This window comes from Astyanax mexicanus, chromosome 24, assembly GCF_023375975.1.
Source record: "Astyanax mexicanus isolate ESR-SI-001 chromosome 24, AstMex3_surface, whole genome shotgun sequence".
Lineage (NCBI taxonomy): Eukaryota > Metazoa > Chordata > Actinopteri > Characiformes > Acestrorhamphidae > Astyanax > Astyanax mexicanus.
In genome coordinates, this window is record NC_064431.1 from 26682371 (window position 1) to 26707436 (window position 25066).

At 38.2% G+C, this 25066-nt stretch overlaps 2 protein-coding genes across 11 annotated transcripts in view; one reads left to right on the top strand and one right to left on the bottom strand.

The window, feature by feature from the left end:
• The window catches only part of LOC103029679 (solute carrier family 2, facilitated glucose transporter member 9-like), a 1095244-nt gene that overhangs the window by 445285 nt on the left and 624893 nt on the right, over nucleotides 1–25066 (top strand). The window lies entirely within an intron of this gene.
• magi1b (membrane associated guanylate kinase, WW and PDZ domain containing 1b) overlaps nucleotides 1–25066 on the bottom strand; it is a 205967-nt gene that overhangs the window by 51993 nt on the left and 128908 nt on the right. For 5 of the 6 annotated variants that reach the window (XM_049471423.1, XM_049471424.1, XM_049471425.1 and 2 more), the window contains exons 5-12: nucleotides 24311–24515; nucleotides 21134–21216; nucleotides 15864–15899; nucleotides 11984–12041; nucleotides 10044–10129; nucleotides 7328–7432; nucleotides 5599–5784; nucleotides 3909–4547 (exon numbers count right to left, since the gene is read on the bottom strand). In XM_049471423.1, the coding sequence (XP_049327380.1) occupies nucleotides 3909–4547; nucleotides 5599–5784; nucleotides 7328–7432; nucleotides 10044–10129; nucleotides 11984–12041; nucleotides 15864–15899; nucleotides 21134–21216; nucleotides 24311–24515 (1398 nt within the window). The remainder of the gene's footprint in view (nucleotides 1–3908; nucleotides 4548–5598; nucleotides 5785–7327; nucleotides 7433–10043; nucleotides 10130–11983; nucleotides 12042–15863; nucleotides 15900–21133; nucleotides 21217–24310; nucleotides 24516–25066) is intronic. The other variant, XM_049471426.1, reaches the window with a different exon arrangement.

Consider the following 25066-nt stretch of genomic DNA (forward strand, 5'->3'; position numbering starts at 1 on the left):
CAGTTTATATGAGTTGCTGTCGTTCCCAGTCTCTCCCACTGTGTTATAATATCACTGACAGTTGACTGTGGAATATTTAGTAGTGAGTAGTGAAATTTCACGACTGTACGACTGGACAGGTGCTGCATCCTATCAAGGTACCACGCTGGAATTCACGGAGCTCCTGAGAACATCGCCCCATTCTTTTATTTGTTTCAACCATCATTCTCTTTTTCTATGTATATGTATATATATATATATAACCAAATGTAAAGCCCATGCGGACTTACGTTACTAATATCTGTGCAAATTAAACTACTGTATGTTTCACTGATGAATACTAGGGTCCTTACAAAGCACTAAAACAAAAGTCATGTGACAATGAGCAAACAACACAAACACACACACACACACACACAAACACAAACAAACACACACACACACATGACTGATTTCTCCAGGCACAACAGAGGCATGCACTCCACTCAGTGTGTATTATGTGCAGTGGCATTTAGAGCCAATCAGTGATGCCACCTCGGGAAACACTTTTACACCAACCAAAACCTCTTGGTTCACGCACACACATCATGTCATCCAATAATAAACAGCCTATACGCGCAGAACATTCATCAACTCTGGATAGCAGAAGACAGAGAAGGTAAAAAAAAACACTGATAGTTACTGAAAACTGCTGGAATTAACACAACACAGACACAAACACACACACACACGCATCAGCCAATCATGAGCAACCTAGATACATAGAACATCCATCAACTGAAGATAGCAAAAGACAGACAATGTTTAAAAAAAACAACCAAAAAAAACAGCACACAACACTGATAGCCACTAAAACTGCTGGGTTTAACATGGCAAACAATCACACAAGCATGCAGACACACACACACACACACACACACAAGCATGCATACACACACACACACAGACAGAATAGTTAAGCTTGTTATAACAGAGATCCTATAAAGAACACAAGCTGTGAGCCAATGCTGAATCTTCCTGTTTGATCGAGATCCAGGACTCATAACCGCTCTAGTCAATTAGCAGCGCACCCACAGAGAGGACTAAAACCACACACACACACACACACACACTGAGCTGCCTTCTCTATATATCTAAAACTGCATTAGTATATTATACAGTATATCATACAGTATACACTGTACAATACATGTACACACGTGTGTGGACACTCCTTCTAATGAATACATTTGGTGGTTATTTTACTCCATTTCACTTATTGTCAACATTGAAAAGATAGAGAAGTACTGCCAATATAATATGGCACCCATGAAGATAAATATGCATGAACCTATAGACACCACCCCTATTGCCAGGCGTGGGCTAGCTAGAGGGCTATAAAGCCCCCTTGCTCTATTGATCTGTGGAGCAGTGGACCTTTGTTTCTGAATGCTATCAAACCCACACAGGAGTGCTGCAGCCAAAATCTAGTAAAAGACTTTCCCTGCCTCAAGTCTCTATGCTATGTGTCCGAGTCAAGTGTTTAGGAAGCAAGTCACATGGAATACTGAGTCATGTCTCCAGTCTTTAGGGTGCAAATCTTAGTCAAGAGTTTAGGCTGAAAATCAGAGTCGAGTTTCAAGTCTCAAGGTTGCAAATTAGAGTCAAGTCTCGAGTCTTTAAGATGCAAGTCAGAGCCTATTTTCAAGTCTCTAGGTTGCAAATTAGAATCAAGTCTCGAGTCTCAAATCTTAGTCAAGAGTTCAGGGTGAAAGTCAGAGTTTAGTCTCAAGTCTCTAGGTTGCAAATAAGAGTTAGGCCTAGAGTCTTTAGGGTGCAAATCTGAACCAATTGTTAGGATACAATTCATGAGTAGAGTCTCAAGTTTTATGCATGCAAGTCAGAGTCTAGACTCAAGTTTCTAGGTTGCAAATTTGAGGTTGAGTCTCAAGTCTTTAGAGTGCAAATCTGAGCCAAGTGTTAGGATACAAGTCAAGAGTAAAGTCTTAAGTGTTAAAATGCAAGTCAGAGTCTAATCTCAAGTCTCTAGAGTGACAAACAGAATCATGTTTTTAGGGTGCAAAACCTAGTAAACAGTAGACACAGTTACTTCAACTAAAGTGGTTTAAACTCTTTTTTTTATACCCTTGATTCCAGAAGAAATGATGAGTTAGCAGGTGTTCCAATACTTCTTCACATATTCTGTTGGTACGTTAGGAGATGCAAGAATCACCTTGCTTTTATCAAGTACATCCTTTCTCTGTTAATGTGCGTGAGAGCGAGTGGAGTGGTGTGATTTGCTGTCTGACACAGAGAGCTATAATTAAGGTTAAGGCAAGAGCAGCGAATAATTAGAACATGCTGGCCTGATCCACCCACCAGGGGGTGTCTCGAGTCTGGTTCATCCCAACTGCTCGCAGGCACACACCGATCTGAAGTCATCCTCGGGTTTAAACAATGTATCTTCTGCCCAATGACACCAGAAATATATTTTAAACTGCTGATAAAACCAGAAAAGCTAAGAACTAGGTTTGTAATATTCTGTTACATCATACTCCTCTTGGGGAAAGTTGAGGTGCAAGCCCAAGTCAAGTCCAGAGTCTCTCTCTGGTCTCTGTTTTGGGGGCAAATCCAAGTCAACAGTTTAGGGTGCAAGTCAGAATCAAGTCTTGAGTCTTTAGTCTCAAGTCTCTACCACTTGCAAGTCAAAGTCAAGTCTCAAGTCTTTAGGGGGTAAATCCAAGTCAATGGTTTAGGGTACAAGTCAGAGTCAAGTCTTACGTCTTTAGGGGGCAAATCCAAGGCAAATGTTTAGGGTGCAAGTCAGAGTCAAGTCTCAAGTATTTAGGGGAAAATCCAAGTCAAGGGTTTAGGATACAAGTCAGAGTGAAGTCTTGAGTCTTTAGTCTCAAGTCTCTACAACTTGCAAGTCAGAGTCATGTCTCAAGTCTTTAGGGAACAAATCCAAGTCAAGTCTTTAGGATACAACTCAGATTCAAGTCTCACGTAAAGTCATAAGTCTTTAGGGGGAAAATACAAGTCGAAGGTTGAGGGTGCAAGTCAGAGTCAAGTCTCAAGTCCTTAAGTGAAAATCCCAGTCAAGTATTTAGAGAGCAAGTCAGAGTCAACTCTTGAGTCTGTAGTCTCATATCTTTACGACTTGTGTCCGAGTCATGTTTAGGATGCAGGTAAGAGTAATGTCTTAAGTCTTTAGGGTGCAAATCTGATTCAAGTATTTAGGGTTCAAGTCAGAGTCAAGTGATGTGTTTCTAGTCTCAAGTCTTTAGTGTGCAAATCTGCTTGCTTTACAGAAACATCTAAGAATTCTACGCTACAGCACAAAGGACACAGGCTTGACGCATACTCATCTGACAGGAATTTTCCTTCAACAATTACTAAGTGAAAGGTTTAATAATATGAGGAAAGTGGTGACCTCGCCAATCGCTGAATTCCAGGACTGCAATTCCTGTGCTATTTACAGCCTAAAACAACTGATAACAGGTTTTTCAATTCATCAAATTAATAATCCACACAGGCCAGCCTGTGACGGCCCTGAAACCTTTCCAATTACTGCCTTGACAATGCAAATTCAGGAAGCTTTTGAGACCTGTGCGGACGGCCTTGGATCTTTTTTTCTTGCGCAAAGGCATTAATTCAACGTTCTTTCAGACTCTGCTGGAGAAAGAGCACAAATCCCACTACCACTCGTTGGACACTGCTATTCAAGGACTTAATGACGTGAATTACGCAGGTGCCCGTATGTCCAGGTTTACACTTGGACAACAAGAGCTTTCTCAATCATTTAGATATGGGTCTTGTAAACTTCCTGAAGCTTGGACAATTAAGCCTTCTCATTGCACCCTTTGAGTTGGGCTACTCTTCAAAAACTAATCAATTGAAGACCAAATCAATTCTGCTAGGTAGATCTAAATGACTAGATGACCACTCACCTCTTTGGACCAGCATGGTGACCTCGCTTCCTTTGGGGCACTTGCTCAGCATGTCCACCACCTGGTTGTGGGAAAGGTTCTGCACGTTCCTCTTGTTCACCTCAACAATAATGTCGCCTTCCCGCAGCCCTCGGCATCGCGGGTAATCCACAATCTGCTTGACTCTCTGGCCCCCACCGGACGGGCTGTCCGCTATGGTGAAGCCGAAGCCCTTGTCGCCTTTCTCCATGTGTACGGTGATCAGCTCGGGCTGCGTAGCAATGGATGACGCCAGTGTCACCACGTCGCTTGGGTAACGCTCCTGGGAGCTGTTTGAGGCCACCTCATCGGATGGACTGCGGGGTCGTGGGGGTTCACTGGAGCCATTCAGGCTGCCTCCAGCCCCGGCTGACTGGCTGCCATGGCTGGAAGGCGAGTCGTAGCTTTCCTGGCCATTGACAATAATAGGCTCTTTGTCCACAATGGCCACAGATGTCACCAGGCTGGTGTTGGGATCATCGGGATCAAAGGGTAGGGGGTAGCCCCGGCACAGCTCCAGGTCCACCATGGAGCCGATGGGGATGGACTGGAAGATCTTGACCACCTGGGCGTGCGTGTAGCCAAGCACGCAGGTGTCATTTACGCTGACGATGACGTCACCTGAAGAAAGGACAAAGGTGGTGGTCCTTAAGAGATCATATGTGCAGTACACTGGTTTACAGATTCTCTTTTAGAACACTGTTTGAATTACATACGATTACAAACTGTAGACCCTCCTAATACTTATTATTAAACACTTTATTGAACAAATGTAAGGTGCATCCACTGCTGACAGAATGGAATGGTCTGGAGGACCTAATCTTGGGCCTAAAACCATCATGGCCAATGCCATAGGGTATTTAATATAGGGCTTTTAAATACCCCCAGAACTGTGTTCTTTGGAATGGCATCTCTACACTCAATACCTCTGTTCTAGGTGCAACAAAGGAGGTAATTTTCTATGTATAGCCTTGATTTCAGAATATGTACTAGACAAAACAGATGTCTACAGACTTTGAACAATTAAACAGTAGCCCTATCCGGACAGGGTTTGTTTCTCCGAGGGTCCTGGGGTAATTTTCTCTTTTTTTGGGGGGTTCCTCTGTGATTTTATTCCCATCCGGAACAACCATGTATGTCTTTGTCTCAGACTTCGTCCTCTGTGAAAATTACAGGCTGAATTACCTACTGTTTTTACTGAAATTGTATTCCTGTCCAGACGCACAACTCTGAGTTTCGTCACTTCGTCCTTAATAAAATAGCTACTTGTCCACTGCCACGCACCATAATTACACTTTGGGCGCACGTTTCCATGGAGATCCACGTAAAACACAACAGCGAGTGGAAATGGACACAGCTCACAGGCGCGTTTCCATACGGACTCCCACACTTTGTGGTTGAGGACTGTACTTTCGATTTGCGAAATAAGAATTAGTGTCTCTTCTCTGCTTCAGTGTCTTTTAGAGCGCTCAGATGCCGCCATCGTGATCCGTATGCAAAACCTGATATCACCTAACAACGCGATGTCATGTGACCGAGAAAGCAAAAAAAAAAAAAAAAAAAACTCACTGGTTCCCTGGTTTTTTCAATGTGATATATTTTTTACAGATGTCCCCCTAAGATAGGGCTATTGTATGGTAGTATAACACAGAAAGAAAGTTGTTTTTCTTACCCGTCTCCATCTTGCCATCCAAGGCCGCCGGACCATCCAGCACCAGGCTTTTGATCTGCAGGAACTCGTCCGGCTCGTCTCCGCCCACCACAGTGAAGCCGAAACCGCGGCGGCTCTTCTTCAGTTTGGTGTTGATGAAGGTGCCCTTGAGCTCGGCTGGGTTTCGCGTAAAGAACGGCTTCCCTCCTGCAGGAAACAATAAGCAATCAATGAAGCTAAACACGGGGTTTTTCTCACATGACGCAAACACATGATTTGATTTGCATAAAATGTAACATTACCAGAAACAACCGTCATTTTTATGGGAAACTAGAGGACCCAAATATTTTTCATACGTTCTGCCTACAAATATTTCCTACATTACCAGCAGAGCAAAGCAATTATCTTCGCTAAATTATTCAAAGTGCTCTGAATTATTCATTGATAAATTGGACTGAACACTGAGTAATGTCAAAGGAGAACGCATTTGTAAAAATGCAATTATTACCCAATTACACACAGCAAGGGGGAATGAGTGACATTCGTACTGAACTGTCGGACAGTTCACTCTCTGGACACGAGCTGGTTCTTGTTTTAGAAGACTGGGGTTAAGTGTTGGGTAAAAAAGATGGGAGATGATCTTAGATCAGTAGGACTAGTGGATGATGGTATAACATCATAAGAGCTACAGACAAAACTATAAAAAGAGAAAAAGTGAGCTATAAGGAATGGTGGTATTAAGACAGAAGAGAGAGAGAGATGAGGAAAAAAGAGAGATAGGTAAGAATGAAAGTAAGGAAGACAAAGAAAGGATGGAAGGAAGGACAAAGAAAAAAGAAAGAAAGAAGGGAGAGAGCTGTACAGAGAAGAAACAGAGAGAGTTCTAGGAAAAGTCTGACAGAGAAAGGTAAAGGAATTGTTTTCAGGAATGAGGATGAGTTGGGGTTGTAGATAGAAAGAAAAGAAAGGAGAAAGGAAAAACGAGAGGAAAGAAGAAAAGAGAGGAAAAGACGAAAAGTTAGAAAAGGAGGGAGAAAGCAATAAAAAAACACTAGAGAAAGATTTATATGAAGGGAGAGAGCTATAGATAGAAAAAAAAAACAAAAAGGAAGAAAGACAAATAAAAAAGAAAGAAAAAAGGAAGGAAGAAAGAAAGACAGCAGACGAATTGCACTGGGAAAGACAGAGAGAGAGAAAGAAAGGAATAGAGAAAGGAAAAACAAAGAAAAAAGAGAGGAGCAATAAAGAGATAAAAGAGTAGAGAAAAAATCTATATGGAAACTCCTTGAGAGGAGGGAGAGAGATATAGAGTAAAAAAAAGAAAGAAAGAAAGAAAAAAATAAAGAAAAAAAAATAAAGAAAGAAAGAAAGAAAGAAAGGGAGAGATACAATTTGAGAAAGAGTCGTACTGAAAAAAGACTAAGAAAGTAGGGATAGAGCTATAGAGGGAAACAGATGGACAAATATAGGAAGAGTTGCACTGAAAAAAAAGACAGATGAAGGGAGAGTTGAAGTGTGTTTTTTTTTTTCCAATTTTAACTTAATGCTGAATGCAATCAAATCCTCACAGCAATGCTGAAACCAAAAATCTAATAGAAAGCCTAACAAAGTCTAAGTCTAACAAAAACATCATAAACTACTTTGATAGTCTGTGGATTCAATGGACCAACAGGTGTGTAAATACTTGTGCCTGTACTGTGTGGATGAATCAGCTGCAGATTATAAGTGGCTGTAAGTGAAGATGACGTACGTTTAGCTGCTATCTGTGGCGCGGCGGAGCCCGGCTCTCGGTACGTCTCCTGGTGGTTAGCATAGCTGGCTAGCGGCGCTCCTGACGGGTGCTCTTCTATCCATTCTGAAAGAGAGGAGAAGAGGGAAACACATCCTTACCATATGTGTGTGTATATTTATATACAGGGGTTGGACAATGAAACTGAAACACCTGGTTTTAGACCACAATAATTTATTGTTCTGGTGGAGTTGAGGTGCACATTAAATTCTGCCGTGATTTAAACAGCCGTGGTTTTATGTTTTTTGGATACAATCCGGGTTAGCACCCGAACATCCCTTTCAGACAGCTTCCTCTTGCAGTGTCCACAGTTAATCCTGTTGGATGTGGTTGGTCCTACTTGGTGGTATGCTGACATTACCCTGGATACCGTGGCTCTTGATGCATCACAAAGACTTGCTGTCTTGGTCACAGATGCACCAGCAAGACGTGCACCAACAACTTCTCCTCTTTTGAACTCCTCTTTTAGTATGTCACCCATAATTTTGTGTGCATTGCAATATTTTGAGCAGAACTGTGCTCTTACCCTGCTAATTAAACCTTCACACTCTGCTCTTACTGGTGCAATAATGTGCAATTAATGACCAGGCTGCTCCAATTTAGCCATGAAACCTCCCACACTAAAATGACAGGGGTTTCAGTTTCATTGTCCAACCCCTGTACATGTTTACACCAAAATATACCCAGACAATCAAGGTCAGCCATCACTGCTGAACAAGACAAGAGCTCTGCCCTAGGCCTTCAGAGCTCTGAGCACACATCTCCCGTCCTGTGCCCTCAGCCGGCCGCAGGTCGATATCAGGATAATGTTTTTTAACAGATGTCCCGCTGAGCTCAGAGAGAGATGAGGGGGAAAAACAGGGTAATGAAGGAGGCGCCGTTTAGCTGAGCAGGCTGGAAACAGGGCCTGAGCCGAACGTCCCATGAGGGGCAACCTGCATTTAAAGTGGGCCTCTGCAGGACATGTTAAATATGGAATATGGATGCAGCAGAGCTCTAATAGCAATACTGGAAATCACACGCTGACGATAAAAGCACAGTTTAATAGTGAAGCTTCCCAATCTGTGAAACATGACCCTAGTCTGAAAACACAAAAAATCAAGGTCGTGGGAAATGTGCTGGATTAGCATCAGTTTTACCCAATGCCAATCCTTTTTAAAGAGGGTATTTATGTGTAGTAAACAAAATAATAAAAAAAAATTAAATCTGTACTCAATTCTAGGTACAAAAATTGGAACTGGTGGTAAAAAAAAATAAAAAAAAAAATAAAAAAAAAATCTTATGACCATAATAGGCTTGCAGCCAGTGTTTAAAAACAAGTCACAGAATTTAAAACATCAAAAACAGTACAACAATAAATACACATATACTATAACTACTACTAACATAACAACATACTAAAAACAAACAACATCAGTCAACTGTAGTAGTAGTAGTAGTAGTAGTAATAATAATAATAATAATAGTAGTAGTAGCAATAATATTGTTTTATTGGAAGTAATCCTGGAAGAGTACTGTAATAGTTTTAATAGTCAGTAACAATAGTAATTATTATTATTTGTACTACTAGCAGTTATAGAAGTAACAGTGGCAGCAGTATAATGTAGCTGTTAGCAGTAGTAGTAATAGTAGTAGCAGTAGTGTATTTATTAATTATGAGTATTATTAATAGTATTGACAACAGTATTAGAAGTAGTAGCATCAGAAAGTAATATACGTATCAGTAACAATCGTAGTAGTAAGAGTAGTATAGTTGGCAGTAACAGTAAAGTAGGTATAGTAGGTAGTAGCAGTAATAGTTGTAGTACTACTAGTAATAAGAGTAGGCATAGTAGCTGGTGTAAAAGTACTATTATTAGTACTAACAGTAAAGTAGGTATAACAGTGTATAAAAGGTAGTAGCAGTAATAGTAGTAGTAAAAGTAGGTATAGTATATAGTAGCAGTAATAGTAGTAGTACTAGTAGTAGTGAGAGTAAGCATAGTGGTATATACAGCTCTGGAAATATGAAGAGATCACTTCAGTTTCTGAATCATTTTCTCTGATTTTGATATTTATAGGTTTATGTTTGAGTAAAATGAACATTGTTTTTAATTCTATAAACTACAGACAACATTTCTCCCAAATTCCAAGTAAAAATATTCTCATTTAGAGCATTTATTTGCAGAAAATGAGAAATGGCTGGGAAAAAAAACACAAAGAAAACTATTTAATAATCATAAAGTTTTAAGAGTTCAGAAAACAATATTTGGTGGAATAACGCTGGTTTTTAATTTTAACAGTTGTCATGCATCTTGGCCTGTTCTCCTCCACCAGTCTTACACACTGCTTTTGGATAACTTTATGCTACTCACTCCTGGTGTAAATATTCAAGCAGTTAAGTTTGGTTTGATAGCTTGTGATCATGCATCTTCCTCTTGACTATATTTTAGAGGTTTTCAATTTGCTAAAAATAACTAATAACAGTAACTTGTTTGTAGTAGGTAGTAGCAGTAATATTAGTACTACTATTAGTAGCAAGAGTAGGTATAGTTGGCAGTAACAGTAAAGTAGGTATAGGAGGTAGTAGCAGTAATAGTAGTACTATTAGTAGTAGTAAAAATAGGTCTTAAATTAGAACATTTTAAGACCAGCTTTTAGCATGATGGACACAATCATAAACTCGCACCCTGCTCACCTTCAGTGGGCTGAGACTGCTCCAACTGCTTCTTCCTCTTAGCCTCCAGTATGGGGTTTTCATACTGAGTCTTTCTGTTAATATGACTGAGAGAGAGAGAGAGAGAGAAAGAGAGAGAGAGAGAGAGAGATAGTATAAAGACAGTGATAAATGTGAAGTCAGTGTTTGGAAGCTTATTTGTGCATTACTGCTGCTGCTCTTCATTCACACTAAGATCAGTGACCCGGGTTCAGCTCTTCCTCTGATCCTCACACCCCTTAAATAATAGACCAAACCCCATCATATACTGATATACTGACAACGGAGTGGCAGAGAAAGGGCTGAGTCAATGATAAGGTGGGGAAACATCTAGAAAACACACTCAAAAAGAGACAAAAACGAGGGGGAGGGGACAGGACCCTCTCTGCCTGGGAGAGATCGCTTTGAACAACATCAAAACACACGAATGCATTCATGTTTGAGCGCAACACACCCAAGGGTACCCGGCAGGCAGAGAGAGAGGCAGAGAGAGAGAGAGAGAGATATGAAACATGATGATAAAGGCATCAACAGAGGGATCGACCCCATGTGCAGTACGGCTCGGAATACACTGAGCGTATGCGAAGGGTTCTACTGTGAGGTAAAAGGTAAATTTCCCCTCAGTCTAAATATAAACCAGCAGAGACGTGTTTGGTGTACGAAGTTTAGCCTCTTTAGCTTCTTAAGCTCCTGTAGCATCTTTAGCGCTACGATGCTAATGATGCTAATCGCCCCTTTAAAGGAGAGAGCAGGTCATGCACTATATAGAAAAGTTAAACAGGACACATGGTTTTATTAATGGTTTCTACAAAAATCAAGGGTATTAAAAAGAGTTTACCCTAGTGAATAAAAGTAGATTAAAGTAAACTATCCACAATTATGCTATAGTGCACTAAAGTGTTCCTGTAGCCACATTATTATTAATCAGTATATTTAAAGAGCGCTAAAATAGAACAACTTTTTTGTACTAATTATATTTTACTGGTATAAAAATAGTATAAAAGTCTTAAATTGTGTAAAAGTGTACTTAACTGTACTATAATGGAACTATTTTAAATATACTTAAGTAACATTTGTATATGCATAAATTACTTCATGTATTTAAGCCTATATTTTAAATATGCTTAGTAAGTAAAATTATAGTACATTTAATGAGTATTATAACTGTATCACTATTATACACCGAGCATATTAGAAATGTATTATAAATATATATATTTACATTAGAGTACAAATATGCTTCTTGTTCCTGTCTTTTGTAAGTAGCACACTTTTAGTATATACTTCGTTGGATATAAAAATATATTTTAATATACTGTACTATACTTTATTGACATTTAAATGTGTTATTTAACACTGTATCCTAACATGTACTAATATTTATATTTTCCTAATTATAATTCCAGAGCATTAAAATACATTTTAACTGTTATATTAATGTAATACCTAAATATATATATTTTTTAAATGACCAATGTAATAGTTTAATTTACTTTCTAAAAAGTTGATGATACATTGATACATTGCACTTTACATACTTTCCTAAAAATAAACAAAAGTATATTTGGAAATAAGTATTTTAGAAGTAAAATGAATTACATTAAACTAAAAGTGTACTTCATATTAGTATATTTATTTAAAATACACTATATTGAACTTTTTAAAAAGTATGATCAAATTTTACTTACAAACATTTGATGAAAGCATAATATTAATGTACTTTAATATATTTTAGGTACATAAATCTGTGGGTACTTTGCACACTCAACAAGTCTCGGCTACAGGAGAGCCTTTGGTCTGAGGAAAAAAAAATTTAAGACTGTGATTTTTCACCAAACCATTCTTTTAGAAGAGAAAAAAAGAGAACTAATGAAAACAGAGGTGCATTGTGGGTAAAAGACTTGAGTTGTTTCATCACTTACTCGACGTAATAAACCCCGTACACTGGATCGTCAATCTTTTCCCAGCCTGCGGGCAACTCTGCGAAGGAGAAGAACAGAAAGAGAAGAGGAAATGAACTCCGCCGCTGCTGCCAAATTACACTATTCTTCTTTCCTTGCTCAGCCTTATTCTTTTACATTTTACACAGGCGATAAAACAATCAAGACCGAGCTTTCATTTCAGTATCAGGAGAGGAGCAGCAGCTATCAGGTGACCAAGCGGTGGTGTATCCATTTGTAAGACATCAAGCAAATGGAAATCTGGAGTGTAAAATATCTGCCTATCCCCGTCCCAAACCAATAAACGCATCTGCACATCGCTGGAGGTGATATGTGCTAATTGAGAGATCTAACGGTTCTCCAGAGAGAGCAGTATTTAATACAGCAGCGCTAACTGCTAGTGGCTCACTCCTCTGCACCTCTTTAGCTTTAAGGAAACAGTCAAAACATTGGAAACAATGAATGAATGACTATTGAACAACTGGCAATTAGTGGTGCTTGGTTCAATTAATCGGCTGAATGGGTGACTGGCTCGGAGTATGGCTCACTGGTCGGGTGACTGGCCAGCTGAGGGAAGACTGACTGGCTGCGTGACCTACTGACTGGCTGCATGACTGGCTGTGTGACTGACTGACTAGGTGAATTAATGCCCAACTGGCTAAGTGACTGGCTCGGTCACTGGCTCGTTCACTGGCTGGCTACATAAATGCATGACTGGTTGGGCACGTAAATGCACGAATGCATGACTGGTTGGGTACATGAATGCATGATTGGTTGGGTATGAAAATGCACAAATGCATGACTGGTTGGGTGTGTAAATGCACAAATGCATGACTGGTTGGGTATGTAAATGCATGACTGGTTGGGTACGTAAATGCATGACTGGTTGGGTGAGTAAATGCATGACTGGTTGGGTACATACATGCTTGACTGGTTGGGCACATAAATGCATGACTGATTGGGCACGTAAATGCATGACTGGTTGGGCACATAAATGCACGAGTGATTGGGCTCGTAAATGCATGACTGGATGACTGACTGGGAATGAGGTGCTTTGCACATCTTAAAGCACAGACTAATTCATGTCAATGCAGAAAATAGAATGATGGTACATGGAATGCAATACATACATATCAAATTGATTATAGAGCTAATAACATCATTACAGTGTATAGTAGGTAATATAAGGCATAATCAAGAATTAATGAGCTGTCATGCTGGCTCAGGAAAGCTGCATGCCAGGAAAGCAGTAAAATCTGAAAAGCAGGGGTTCAACTGCAGACCACTATTTGAAAATCTGTCAAATTGCAGCGGTAATAACAGAAGGACCACTGTGATAAACCTGTACTAAAGGACAGCACAAAATAAATAAGTGGGTGCTGATACAAAAATGATGGTTTAATATCCGGCAGCTTTGAGCATGATTATGACACAGCTATGGTGGATGATGAATACAAATGCAATTTTGTGGAATTAGACACGCGTCTTCTCTGCAACTGTTTTGGAAGGAACGTTGGAATGTGTGCGAGTGGTGAGTTAGCGGGATGCCTGGAGCCAGCAGTACGGGTCATTACCGCATTTTACAGAAGCAGCACCTTGATTGTGCTGCCTGTTAATTGGCCAGCGAAAGCAAAAGCATGTTTAGGAATGTTTTTGTGCAAGAAGAGTAAAGTCATTATCTCTCGCTCGCAGAGTGATAACAAATTAGCCAGATTGGTGTTCGTTCTAATGAATCCAAGAATGTCAGTCAACACTAATTGCGTGGGCATAATCTAGCGGTGATGGATTTTCCTTTAAGGGCATCTGGCTGTTTTTTTTTTTCCAGACTTAAAAATACAGCCAGGTGCCCTGAGATGCCTTATGATGGTACCATGCTGGAATTCACTCAGCTTCTGAGAGCAACACAAAATCTTTGGCCACGGAACTGACGGGAACCTGAGTTTAAGTGAATTGAATGGGTGAGCAAATATGTTTGACAAAATAATGTAATATAAAATATAAGTTCTGGTTGGGATCTACTGTCTTCGAGCTACATTCGTCTCGTGGAAGTTTTCTGGAATCCAGTTGGGCTGGGACAGTGTTTTCAGGCAACTCCTAGGAATTTGGGTAATTTGATTAGGCTCAAGACAATTTTGCCAAGCAAAAATTGTTCTTAAAATGTTGCTGGGCCTCTGTAATCAATCGTTGAGGTTCGGTCCCATTTCTGTTGGGCTACAGATCAAGTTCAGACCGTTTTTTGTTGAGATGCAATCAGGTTGGGACTGATGATGTTGAGGCTACTGTTGGAGAAAGTAAGTTTTGTTGGGTTACAGTTGAGTAAAGATAGAATGTTTTTGGTTTACAGTCGAGTTGCGACAAGGTTTATGTTGGGATTTAGCCGGGTTGAGAAAGAATTGGCTTGGGTTAAGACTGAATGTGTTCAGGTTAGAGTTGGGTAAGGTAATGGCAAAAACGTGTCATGTCGGGTTCAAACTATTTTGTTTAGACTCATTAAAGCATTGCCAGGCTACTGTCAGTTTCAGACAAAAAATAATATTGAGGTAACTTTTTTGAGGCTACCATCAGGTGGAAAGTTTCAGAAAGTTTTTGAGCTACATTCTGCTAGAGGTTGGAGTACTTGGTTGGGATGTTGAGATGTATTGAGGCATGTATTGGGCTTCAGACGGGAAAGAATCGAAAGTTTCAGGCTACAGTCAAGCAGCACAAGCCAGCACAAGAACGTTTCTTGGTTTTTGACTTTGGACGCAATTTGGTTTAGGCTCAGTCAGACTGAGAATACTCAAGTATACAGTTAATAAGGTTTAAATTTTTCTTTCAGCACTTGGGTTTGGATTCTGTACTTTGGATTCTTTGAGTTGGGATCTGGCAGAATGTTCTTGGGTCACACCGTGGCTCTATTCAAACCTTCAGACCTGATTAAAGCTGTCTCCAACACCACTGCTGGGAATCGTTCCTGCGGAGACTCTAGTGGCAAATCATCATTAAACTGCTCGAGTCTCATTCCGGTCTGATGTCAGGATGTGTTCCCTTTTATCTATGTCACGGAGGGACTCTTCACATCTTGCCTCCAGCCATCTGCAATGGCATCTGGTCAATGTTTCCAGTTGCTCCGATCGATGTCTATTGACCTTGCTTCCCCAATCCGTCTGGGTAATGAAAAAAATCACTGGTCTCGGAGGCCGATACTAACTACGCAAAATCCATTTCCACTCGGCTCCGGCCTTCAATTGAGTTCACAGACCTGAAGGAGGCAAAGGGGGGAGGCAGGGGACTCTGGGTTTCAAAGAGATGCACGGCGCTGGATGCACCGAAATGAAAAAACATGTCTCGACATAAAGTGACTGTGGGTGTGCGCTCGCTGTGCGTCACCGTTTCTGGGACGCCTAGTCATATGGATGTATACAGAAAACACCAACCGCTTTGATTGCAGGAGAGTCGTATTACGATTCCTGCCTGGGTTGCAAGAACAGCGATGAATATTTTATGTCAGACGGTGCAAACGACAGCACAACAAAGCTTGTTTTGAAATGATGTGACTTTTCACTTGGACCCGGTCTCTGATCGTGTGCACCGCAGAAAGCAAATAGAGGGAACCAAAGCAGAAAAGCATTAGCGCGGGAGATTGCGGGATTACGACACAGATACAGAGCTACTGCATGCAGACAATAGCCAATAAACCTGTCCGCACTGATACTGATCAGAAAGCAATTTTGTGGGGTTTTTATCATAGGTGTAGATAGGATTGCTTGGAAGACAACAAAAGCCTTGAGGTTTTCTAGTAGCTCTGTATAGTGAGGTATAGTGCAGAATCAACAGGAGAAAAAAAGAGAAGATTCCACAAAAGACAAGACATGAGGCCTACCTAAGTCATTGTCCAGTTCCTCGGTATGTACCCCTTCTTCTCGAGGCCAAGCGGAGGCAGGGAGGGAGCAGATAGATAAACAGATAGAGAGAAAAGAAGGACAGAGGGGATCACATTAGGGCATGTTCAGTCATTAGTCAATGCTAAGAGTTTATAGATACACAATTGTGGATTGCTCATGATTGCTTCGTGATCAGTGGATCAGCTGGCGATTTGTTAATTCTTATTTCATATTTATCCGTTTTGAACATTTAGACTGATTAAGCTCATTGATTGGTCTGGCACGGTATAGTCACATGACTGACAAAGTAAGCTGGAGGACAAGAAAGCTTGTTAATATGATTGCATGTCTAAATAAAACATACAGGTGCATCCCAAAAAAAAAATTTGAATATCACTGAAAACTTACTTTATTTCAGTAATTCAGTTCTAAATGTGGAACTTATATATTATATTGATGTATGTATTACACACAGTGATCTATTTTAAGAGTTTATTTCTTTTATTGTTCATGATTATGGCTTACAGGCAATAAAAAACCCACAAATCAGTGTCTCAGAAACGTTTAATATTATGTAAGACTAATTGGTACTTTTGGCAGTGTGGGCAGTGTGCCAAGTCCTGCAGGAAAATGAAATCCACATCCTCATAAAAGTTGTCAGCAGGGACAGAGGGAAGCATGAAGTAAAATTTGCATTTCATTTGGAAAATCAAGGGAGCAGAGTCTGGAGGAAGAGTGGAGAGATACACAGTCCAAACTGCTTGAGGTCTGAAGGTGTGAAGTTTCTACAATCAGTGATGGTTTGGAGAGACATGTCTGTCATCTGCTGGTGTTGATCCACTGTGATATATCAAGTCTACAGTCTTACAGAACTACATGCTTCCCTCTGCTGACAACTTTTATGGAGATTATTATTATTTTATGGATTTCATTTTCCAGCAGGACTTGGCACACTGCCCACACTGCCAAAACTGTGAGGAAGCATAGTTGTAAGAGTTCGATATGACTATTTTTATTTGCTGAAAAAAGGCTTCTGGTGCATGCGGAATAGCTTTGAACAGGTATGAATAGGTCTTTTACAATAAATTAAGGTGTGTCACGGTGTGCTTTTTCACATATGAAAAAAAGAACATCAAGATTTAAGCCAGTTACACAATGATAAAAGCATTAACACTGTGCCTTCATAGTCATCGTGACAGACCTTCCAACTACTATATGACACACATACAGTATGTAGTATAATTTGATCGGTTTCTTCTGTTCCAAATGTAAGTTACAACCAGCAAGGGAAGCTTCAGCAATTCCTAATAGAGGCTTTAATCCAAATAAACGCTAATTAAATATTTCCTAATTTGGGAATTAAAAGAAGCAGTCAGATATTCTGCGTGCTGCAAGCCTCCAGTGGTTTTAAATATGACTAATAACCACTTAACGTCAGACTGCAGCCTGGTAAAACTGATGTTCAGAAAGATGACTGAACCCACCCACTGATGACAACCTCTATATTCTTACTGCAACCTTGATTTCAAATGAACATAACCGAGCTCTCATTCTCTTCTATGCATGTTTTAGAATCTCTCAGGAACGCAGAGGGTGGAAAAGTGAGAGGGCAAAGTGGGAAGAGAGAGAAGCAAGCTCAGAAAGAACACCTTGTCCAGGTTTGTGAGAGAGTGTGTGTGTGAGAGAGTGTGTGTGTGTGTGTATCAGGAAATTAAAGTACCTTGATAGAAGTAAAAAAAAAAAGCACAGATAGAGTAAAGATTGATGAGGAGGGCTGGGGTTAGAGCAGTGACTCAGTGCATCAGATTTTACCTTGAATATCTGAACAATCGTGAGGAATTCTTGATGTACTTGTACATAACCCACAAAGCACTGATCTAGGCTCAGTAGCTATCTGCACTGTGTGAATTTTAACCCAAAGCGAAAGAAAAAACACTAAAATCCAAGACCTGCTCAAGATTAAATAGACCAAGATTAGTGCTGTGCAATAATAGTGCATCTCCAAAAATTAGAATATCATTGTAAATTTACTGATGGTCAGTGATGGTTTGGAGAGACATGTCTGTCATCTGCTGGTGTTGATCCACTGTGTTTTATCAAGTCCAAAAATGTCAGTGCAGTTTTGTTTTCCCGTAAGATCTTACAGCATTTCATGCTTCCCTCTGCTGATAACTTTTATTTCATTTTCCAGCAGGATTTTGTTTTTTGTTTTTTTTGTTAGCCATAATCATTAATAGTAAAAGACATAAATGCTTAAAATAGATAACCCTGTGTGTAATACATCTATATAATACACGAGTTTCAATTTTTGAACTGAATTACTGAAATAAAGTAACGTATCATTGATATTAAATATTTTTATTTTTTGGGATGTCTAGACCACAACACTTTTCACAACAATTTTCCTTATTAACAAAAGCCTGGTGTCCTCCTATGAGGCCATTATACTGTCACCTAGTGGTTGGCGAAGAGTTTAACACGTTAAAGTTTCGATAAAAAAAAAAAAAAAAAAATATATATATATATATATATATATATATATTTATTTTTTTTTTGCACAACATTACATATTGCAACTTAAATATTAAATTAATATCCTCATATGTGGACATCTTTTTTATTTTACTCAGAAACTACATCATGTAAAAAGATCATTCTTTTTTTCCTTTTCATTTTTTTTACAATAAGCAGGTGCCAATTAGCCCAAATAGCAAAGAGAAATAAAAATACATATACTGTTAATATATATATATATATATATATATATATATATATATATATATATATATATATATATATATATATATATATTGTTTCAGTATTGTCATATCGCTGGAATTTACACTGCTCATTATCAATACTACATACTTATATCCAATACTGGACACATTAATTAATAAGTTAATAAATTATTAATATCATGAAATACCATGTAAAAGCGACAAGCATGCCCTTGCTGTACAGTCTTGCCCAAGGACTCTTATTGGTGTAGTAAAGCATAGTAACCCAGCCCAGGAATTGAACCCAAGCGTCTAACATGATGTGATAGCTGGGGTAGGTAGTGGTGTTATCCACTGTGATACACCAACCAGTCTTAAGAGTCTTAAGGGTCAAACTGTCTTCGGTTCTTCTTTAAAGCTTCAACACAGTTTCTCCAAATCTGACCTGACTCTGCCTGGCCTTCAACACACACACACGCTCTCACACACACAAACACACACACGCTCACACACACACACTCACACACACTTCCTCCTGAAGTTCTAACAGTGCCACAGAAGAGCTAACTGTAACCGACAGAGCTTCTGCGAGAGCGCCTGAGCTCGAGCCGCAGGCATAAACCACGTAGCCGTGGATAATCTCATTCAACATGTGCTGAAGACCTAATACCACACTCAAACTTTCTTTATGAATACATAATCAGCGCAGAGAGAGAGTGTGTGAGTGTGTGGGTATCTGTGTGTGTGAGAATGTGCAGTGTGTAATTAAGATGAAGAGGCTGAGGAAGAAGAGGGCAGAATGATGTACAGTAGGCCTATTTGTGCTGGATGATGCGAATAATCCTGTCCCTCCTTAAAGCTTTGAAGTGTTTGTGTCAGGCCTGAGGATTACGGCTGCACGGAAAAAAAATACTATGACAGCTCAACAGAGCCACCTATAGGCCGCTGAGAGATTACACCAGCAACATGTGGCGTATAGGGGTGGAGTCTACAGAAAGTATAGAGTATAAATATGGTGCAGAATTTTACTTAAAGACTGATTAACTCAATTCAGACTCTTTTTATTACTTATTATACAGCTTTGAAAAAAAAATTAAGAGACCACTTCAGTCTCTACAACAGTTTTGAGCTGATTTTGCTATTTATAGGTTTATGTTTGAGTAAAATGAACATTGTTGTTTTATTCTATAAACTACAAACAAAACATTTCTCCCAAATTCCAAATAAAAATATTGTAATTTAGAGCATTTACTTGCAGAAAATGAGAAATGACTGAAATTACAAAAAGATGTAGAGCTTTCAAAAAGCCAAGTTCATATTCATCAAGTTTTAAGAGTTCAGAAATCAATATTTGGTGGAATATCCCTGGTGGTTTTTAATCACATTTTTTCCTCCTTCACCAGTCTTACACACTGCTTTTGGATAACTTTATGCTGCTTTACTCCTGGTGCAAAAAAATTCAAGCAGTTCAGTTTGGTTTGATGGCTTGTGATCATCCATCTTCCTCTTAATTATATTCTAGTGTTTTTTTAATTTAGCGAAATCAAAGAAAGTCATAATTTATAAGTGGTCTCTTATTGTTTTCCAGAGCTGTATATAAGTAAATTAATCCCTTAATCACCTGTTTAATTGAAATATATTTACATATCTACACTAGGTGTTCACAGGTCTGGAATAAAAATATATTAATTTATTGTACATAGAGTAATATTACATATATTATTGTAATAATTGCAATAAGGGTATTTTAGTTTTGTTCAACATTTTAAGATTTCTGTAAACAGGAAGTGAACAAAACATGGCAAAAACCTAATTAGTCAAATAATAATAATAATTTAAAAAAAAGCATGGCCAGTTTAAACTGCTCAAGTTGATTAAACTGTTTGAGCATCTTAACAATTGACCAGTATACTGTATTTTTTGGACTACAGGGTTCACTTAAAATCCTTTAATTTCCCCCAAAAAATCGACAGTGCGCCTTATGTATGAATAATACCCGTCAGGTATTTAGGAGCAGTAAAGCCACTGTGTTAAAACAAGCTAAGTCAGAAGAACCGCGAGCTCATAGCACCTCAGTCTAGCACTAATCGGGCAGCACTTACGTCACAGTAGCGCTGCGGTTAGCGGCTAATGCTAATGCTGCTGCACCAAGCCTTAGTGTTGGAGAAAAGTTCCCTAAAAAACCCACCCTTAGACAAAATATTAGAAATCTAAGCTTACTGTAAATAAACAGAAGCGCTTTACTCACTGCAAATTCGACTGGCATCCACTTTGTCACGTTGTAAATCCAGTCTAAAAAGCTCATTACTATTCCATAGCTTCTCAATGTAATTTGTTTTATGTCTTTTAAATGAGTTTTACTAGTCCTGTAGTTTAATGTTTGAATTTCTGAATTACTTTGGTGAACTAATGTTGTGTAAAATGTGCTCTAGAAATAAATTAACTTTGACGTTGATCCAAAACCAGATAATCTCACACCACCACCCCACACTATTCACAACAGTAAACACCACTCGAATGGAAAGTAAAGGCTTTGGAAGCCACCCTACCATCATCATCGCACTCCTCCAGGGGCTTCTGGGGCTTGTCCAGGCACCGTGGGTCTATCCAGGACGTGGTCTTTGTGTTGTGGCTGAGGAAACACAGGCAGAGAGGCGGTGATTGTTTAGGGGGATATGAGATACCCAATCTTTTCCACCCACCAGAGTAATGAAAAACATCTATAAGCCAAACAGCAGAGTCTGGAGCTGGAGGTTTAAATGTCATATCAATTTATTTAACTAAAAAAACACACATAGTGGGAGAGTGGGAGGAGACACACTGACCCTCAGCACTGTAGTCTGCATGTTTTATCGATGTAGTTTGAAGTCCTTTTGTTGAAGTTATGCTTGTCATATAAAATGTGTAATATGGTTAAGGTGGAGGATTTACTTTTTTTTTTATTTATAAGCCAAGATTTTTACCCGCACTATATATTACGATAATGTTTGTGTTTTTAATTTTTTTTTACTGTGTAAAAACAAGATTTGGATTCAAATATAAATATCTAAATCTATTACTGTAAAAAATTAAACAGATAATTATAATAACTTATAATTATATTTTAATAAAATATAATTCTTTTATTTTTGTTGAGCAAACTGTGCTCATCTAAACAATGTAAAATTAAAAACTGAACTGATTAGAGTTGGGCAGTTCCTGAGTGGACGCTAAGCTGTTTCTAGGTGGTTGCTGTGATGTTGCTAGGTGAACCGCCTCAATAAAGCCTGAATTTGTTTTATTTAAACTTTATTTTATGAATTATTATTTTACAATGTGTTTTTTTTTTCTTTTTATTAGTTTATTTTGACTAATTTGTTTTTAATAGTACAGTTATTTTATATTATTTAAATTTTATTTTATTTTATATATTAGTTCATAATAGTTTTTTTTGTCTTATTTTGTATTTTGACGAATGTTTATCTCTTAATTAAACATTTAATCATTTGGACATAATTTATACTGATACTTTTTATTTACACTATTTTACATTTATTTTATGTTTTTATTTTGATTCTAATGTTCTTAGTTCATTGCTATTAATTTAATCATTTTTTATCATACTTATATTTTTATAACATTTTTACTATCAGTATTTTTCTCTGCATTTTATATTTCATCAATTATTTATGTTTTGTGTGTTAATTTTTTTATGGCTTTTTTTTAAATTCAGCATATATTTTATTAATCTATACAAAATTTTACTTAAAAAAAATAATTATTTAAAAAAATGTTTTGCCTATTGACTATTTTTTATTTCAAAATTTTAATCTAAATATTTCGATTTCCTTTAAAATCGAAAGCTGCTTATTTACCTCCTCAGAGTTAAAATAAAGGTTGACTGACTGAATGCTAAGGAGTTATATACAGTATAACACTAAGTGTTTGCTATTATGATGAGTTGTGGTTCATATGATATTCCAGGGGGTTTCTGTGGTGTCCTCACTTGCTTAATACAGCGGTATTACAGGGGGTTGCTATGGTGTTGCTAAGTGACTGTCTACAGTGTCTGAACAGGCACGCTTATATTTCTATTTTATACCAGGCAATGTTTAATCATTTAATTCTTAAAACAGCATATTAATATTAAAATCTTCTAATCATACTGAATAAAACCACGACCACGACAGATTTTCAGCTTTGTTCAGAGTTTCTGCTGCTGCACTACTTCTGTTCCAACAATGCTGAGTAAAAAAAAAAAACTCTAAATGTCAGGATACACATTATGTAGCATTAACTCGCCTTCAAGCGTTGCATAATTACATTTTTGCCACAGGTGACCACATTCGAGTGGTTTTATTACAGAGAAATCTGCTGGCGTTTGCTGGTTTTGATGCATTCTAATCCTCAACAGTAAGTGAAGTGTTTAAATAAAGAAAGCATTCAGCACTAAATACAGGCCTGTAGGATCACTATAGAACAATCACAGCGGCTGTACTGATTAAAACAATCACAACATCACAACATGCTTCGGAAAGCTGATTATATTTGTGAGATTGTTTTTATACAATATTTTATTATAAAAAAATATCAATGTTAAGGTGATGCTTGGTTATTGTGCTAAACAAATCTGAATTTTATTCAGTTTACTCTAATTCTAATACTCTAAAATGTCGTAAAACATTGTATCTCCAATGTTTGGGGATTGTTTTTTTTTTCCTTTTTACAATTAATTTAAGTCTTTAAAAGTCTTTAAAAGTACTTTAATACACTTACACTATATTGTTCAACATGTTTTAAAGTATTAACAATTTAACCAATGAAAAGCACTGAAATTGGGTCTTTAACATTATTATACCTGCAAATGATTACATTGCACACATGCTACTTTTTTATACTGCTGCTGTCCAATGAAAAACATGTATCTTTATTTTCTCCATTATTTAATGTAATGTGTTCACTGCTTACAGAAAGGCTCTAAAATTACTTGTAAAAAAACAACTTATATGCATTGACTTCCATTCAAAATTAAGAACAGTTAGGAAGTAAAATTACTTTTTGGAGATACAGTACATGTTTTTTATTGGACAGAGACTTAAAAACAATTAAAAAATTAAAGACACTTATACTTCGGTATACTACAGTTCTGTATAGTGCACTATAGTAATTAAATTAGGAGAAGCATAAAGTTATGCAAAAGCAATGTGTAAGACTGGTGGAGGAGAACATCAGTTTTCATGCCAAGACGAATGAAAACTAATTAAAACCAGGGTTATTCCACCAAATATTGATTTCTGAACTTTATGAATATTGACTTGTTTTCTTTGCATTGTTTTAGGCCTGAAAGCCCTGCATCTTGTTCATTATCTCCAAATAAATGATTATTTAAAAATCTGAGAGAGATGTTGTCTGTAGTTTATAGGATAAAACAACAGTGTTCATTTTACTCAAACATTTATCTATAAATAGCAAAATCAGAAAAACTGATTCAGAAACTGAAGTGGTCTCTTAATTTTTTCCCAGAGTATATACTTCTGTCTGTATGTTTAAGATGTTAAGAAGTAAGTATCACTTTAAACAAAGGACATTTCTAAAATACAGCCTTTAGCTTCTTAATATAGGACTATTTAGTCCCCAAAACGCCACAAAACCATTACATTGCTGTCAATACTAAAGTTAATAAATTCTTATAGCATTAAAATCATATAATTTAATCACAGTAAATGTAATATTAAGAGTTTTCTTACTCTATAAAGTAGACCTCTCCGCTCTCTGTGTAGGCCATCTCCCAGTTCTCGGGCAGAGGGCCCAGTGGGTCCTCGTCCGTGGGGTGGCTGGGGTGTGTGTGTGTGTTCTGCGTGCTCTCCGTGGTTGACGCCAAGGCGTTGTTGAGCCGGTGGGCCGGGGCGAAGGGGCGCACCGAGTGGTGCTCGTCTGGTTCACTCGAGTCTCCTGTATACACACACACACACATATATATATATATATATATATATATATATATATATATATATATATACACAAAGACTTAGATCAAGGTTGTGTCTTCTTCTGAGAATAAGCTCTCTACTCACACACACACTCTCTCTCTCTGCTGCTGCGAACAGTAAAACACTTCTTCTATGCTTAGCTCTCCTCTCTGGGGGGTCGGGGGTGGGCACTGTGGGTCACTTAACACCCCTCCCTCTGACTTCCTGACCTACTTACATTGATTAAAAGCCGTTTACACTTACTCTCCACCCCCCCCCCCCAATCACTCTCACTCGTCCACACTTTTTACACACTCCCCTACCTGACTGTCTGCAGCCATCAGCTTCTCAGACGCATACCAACTACCAATCACACCAATCAGCACAGAGAATCAACACAACAGCTGATCACTAATTAATAAACACACACACACTCAGACTCACAGACTGAGACCACTTTATACACACCTTTCTTAAACATGACTGAACACTTCCTCTACTAACTAAGATATGATCCTAACACTAAGAGATACA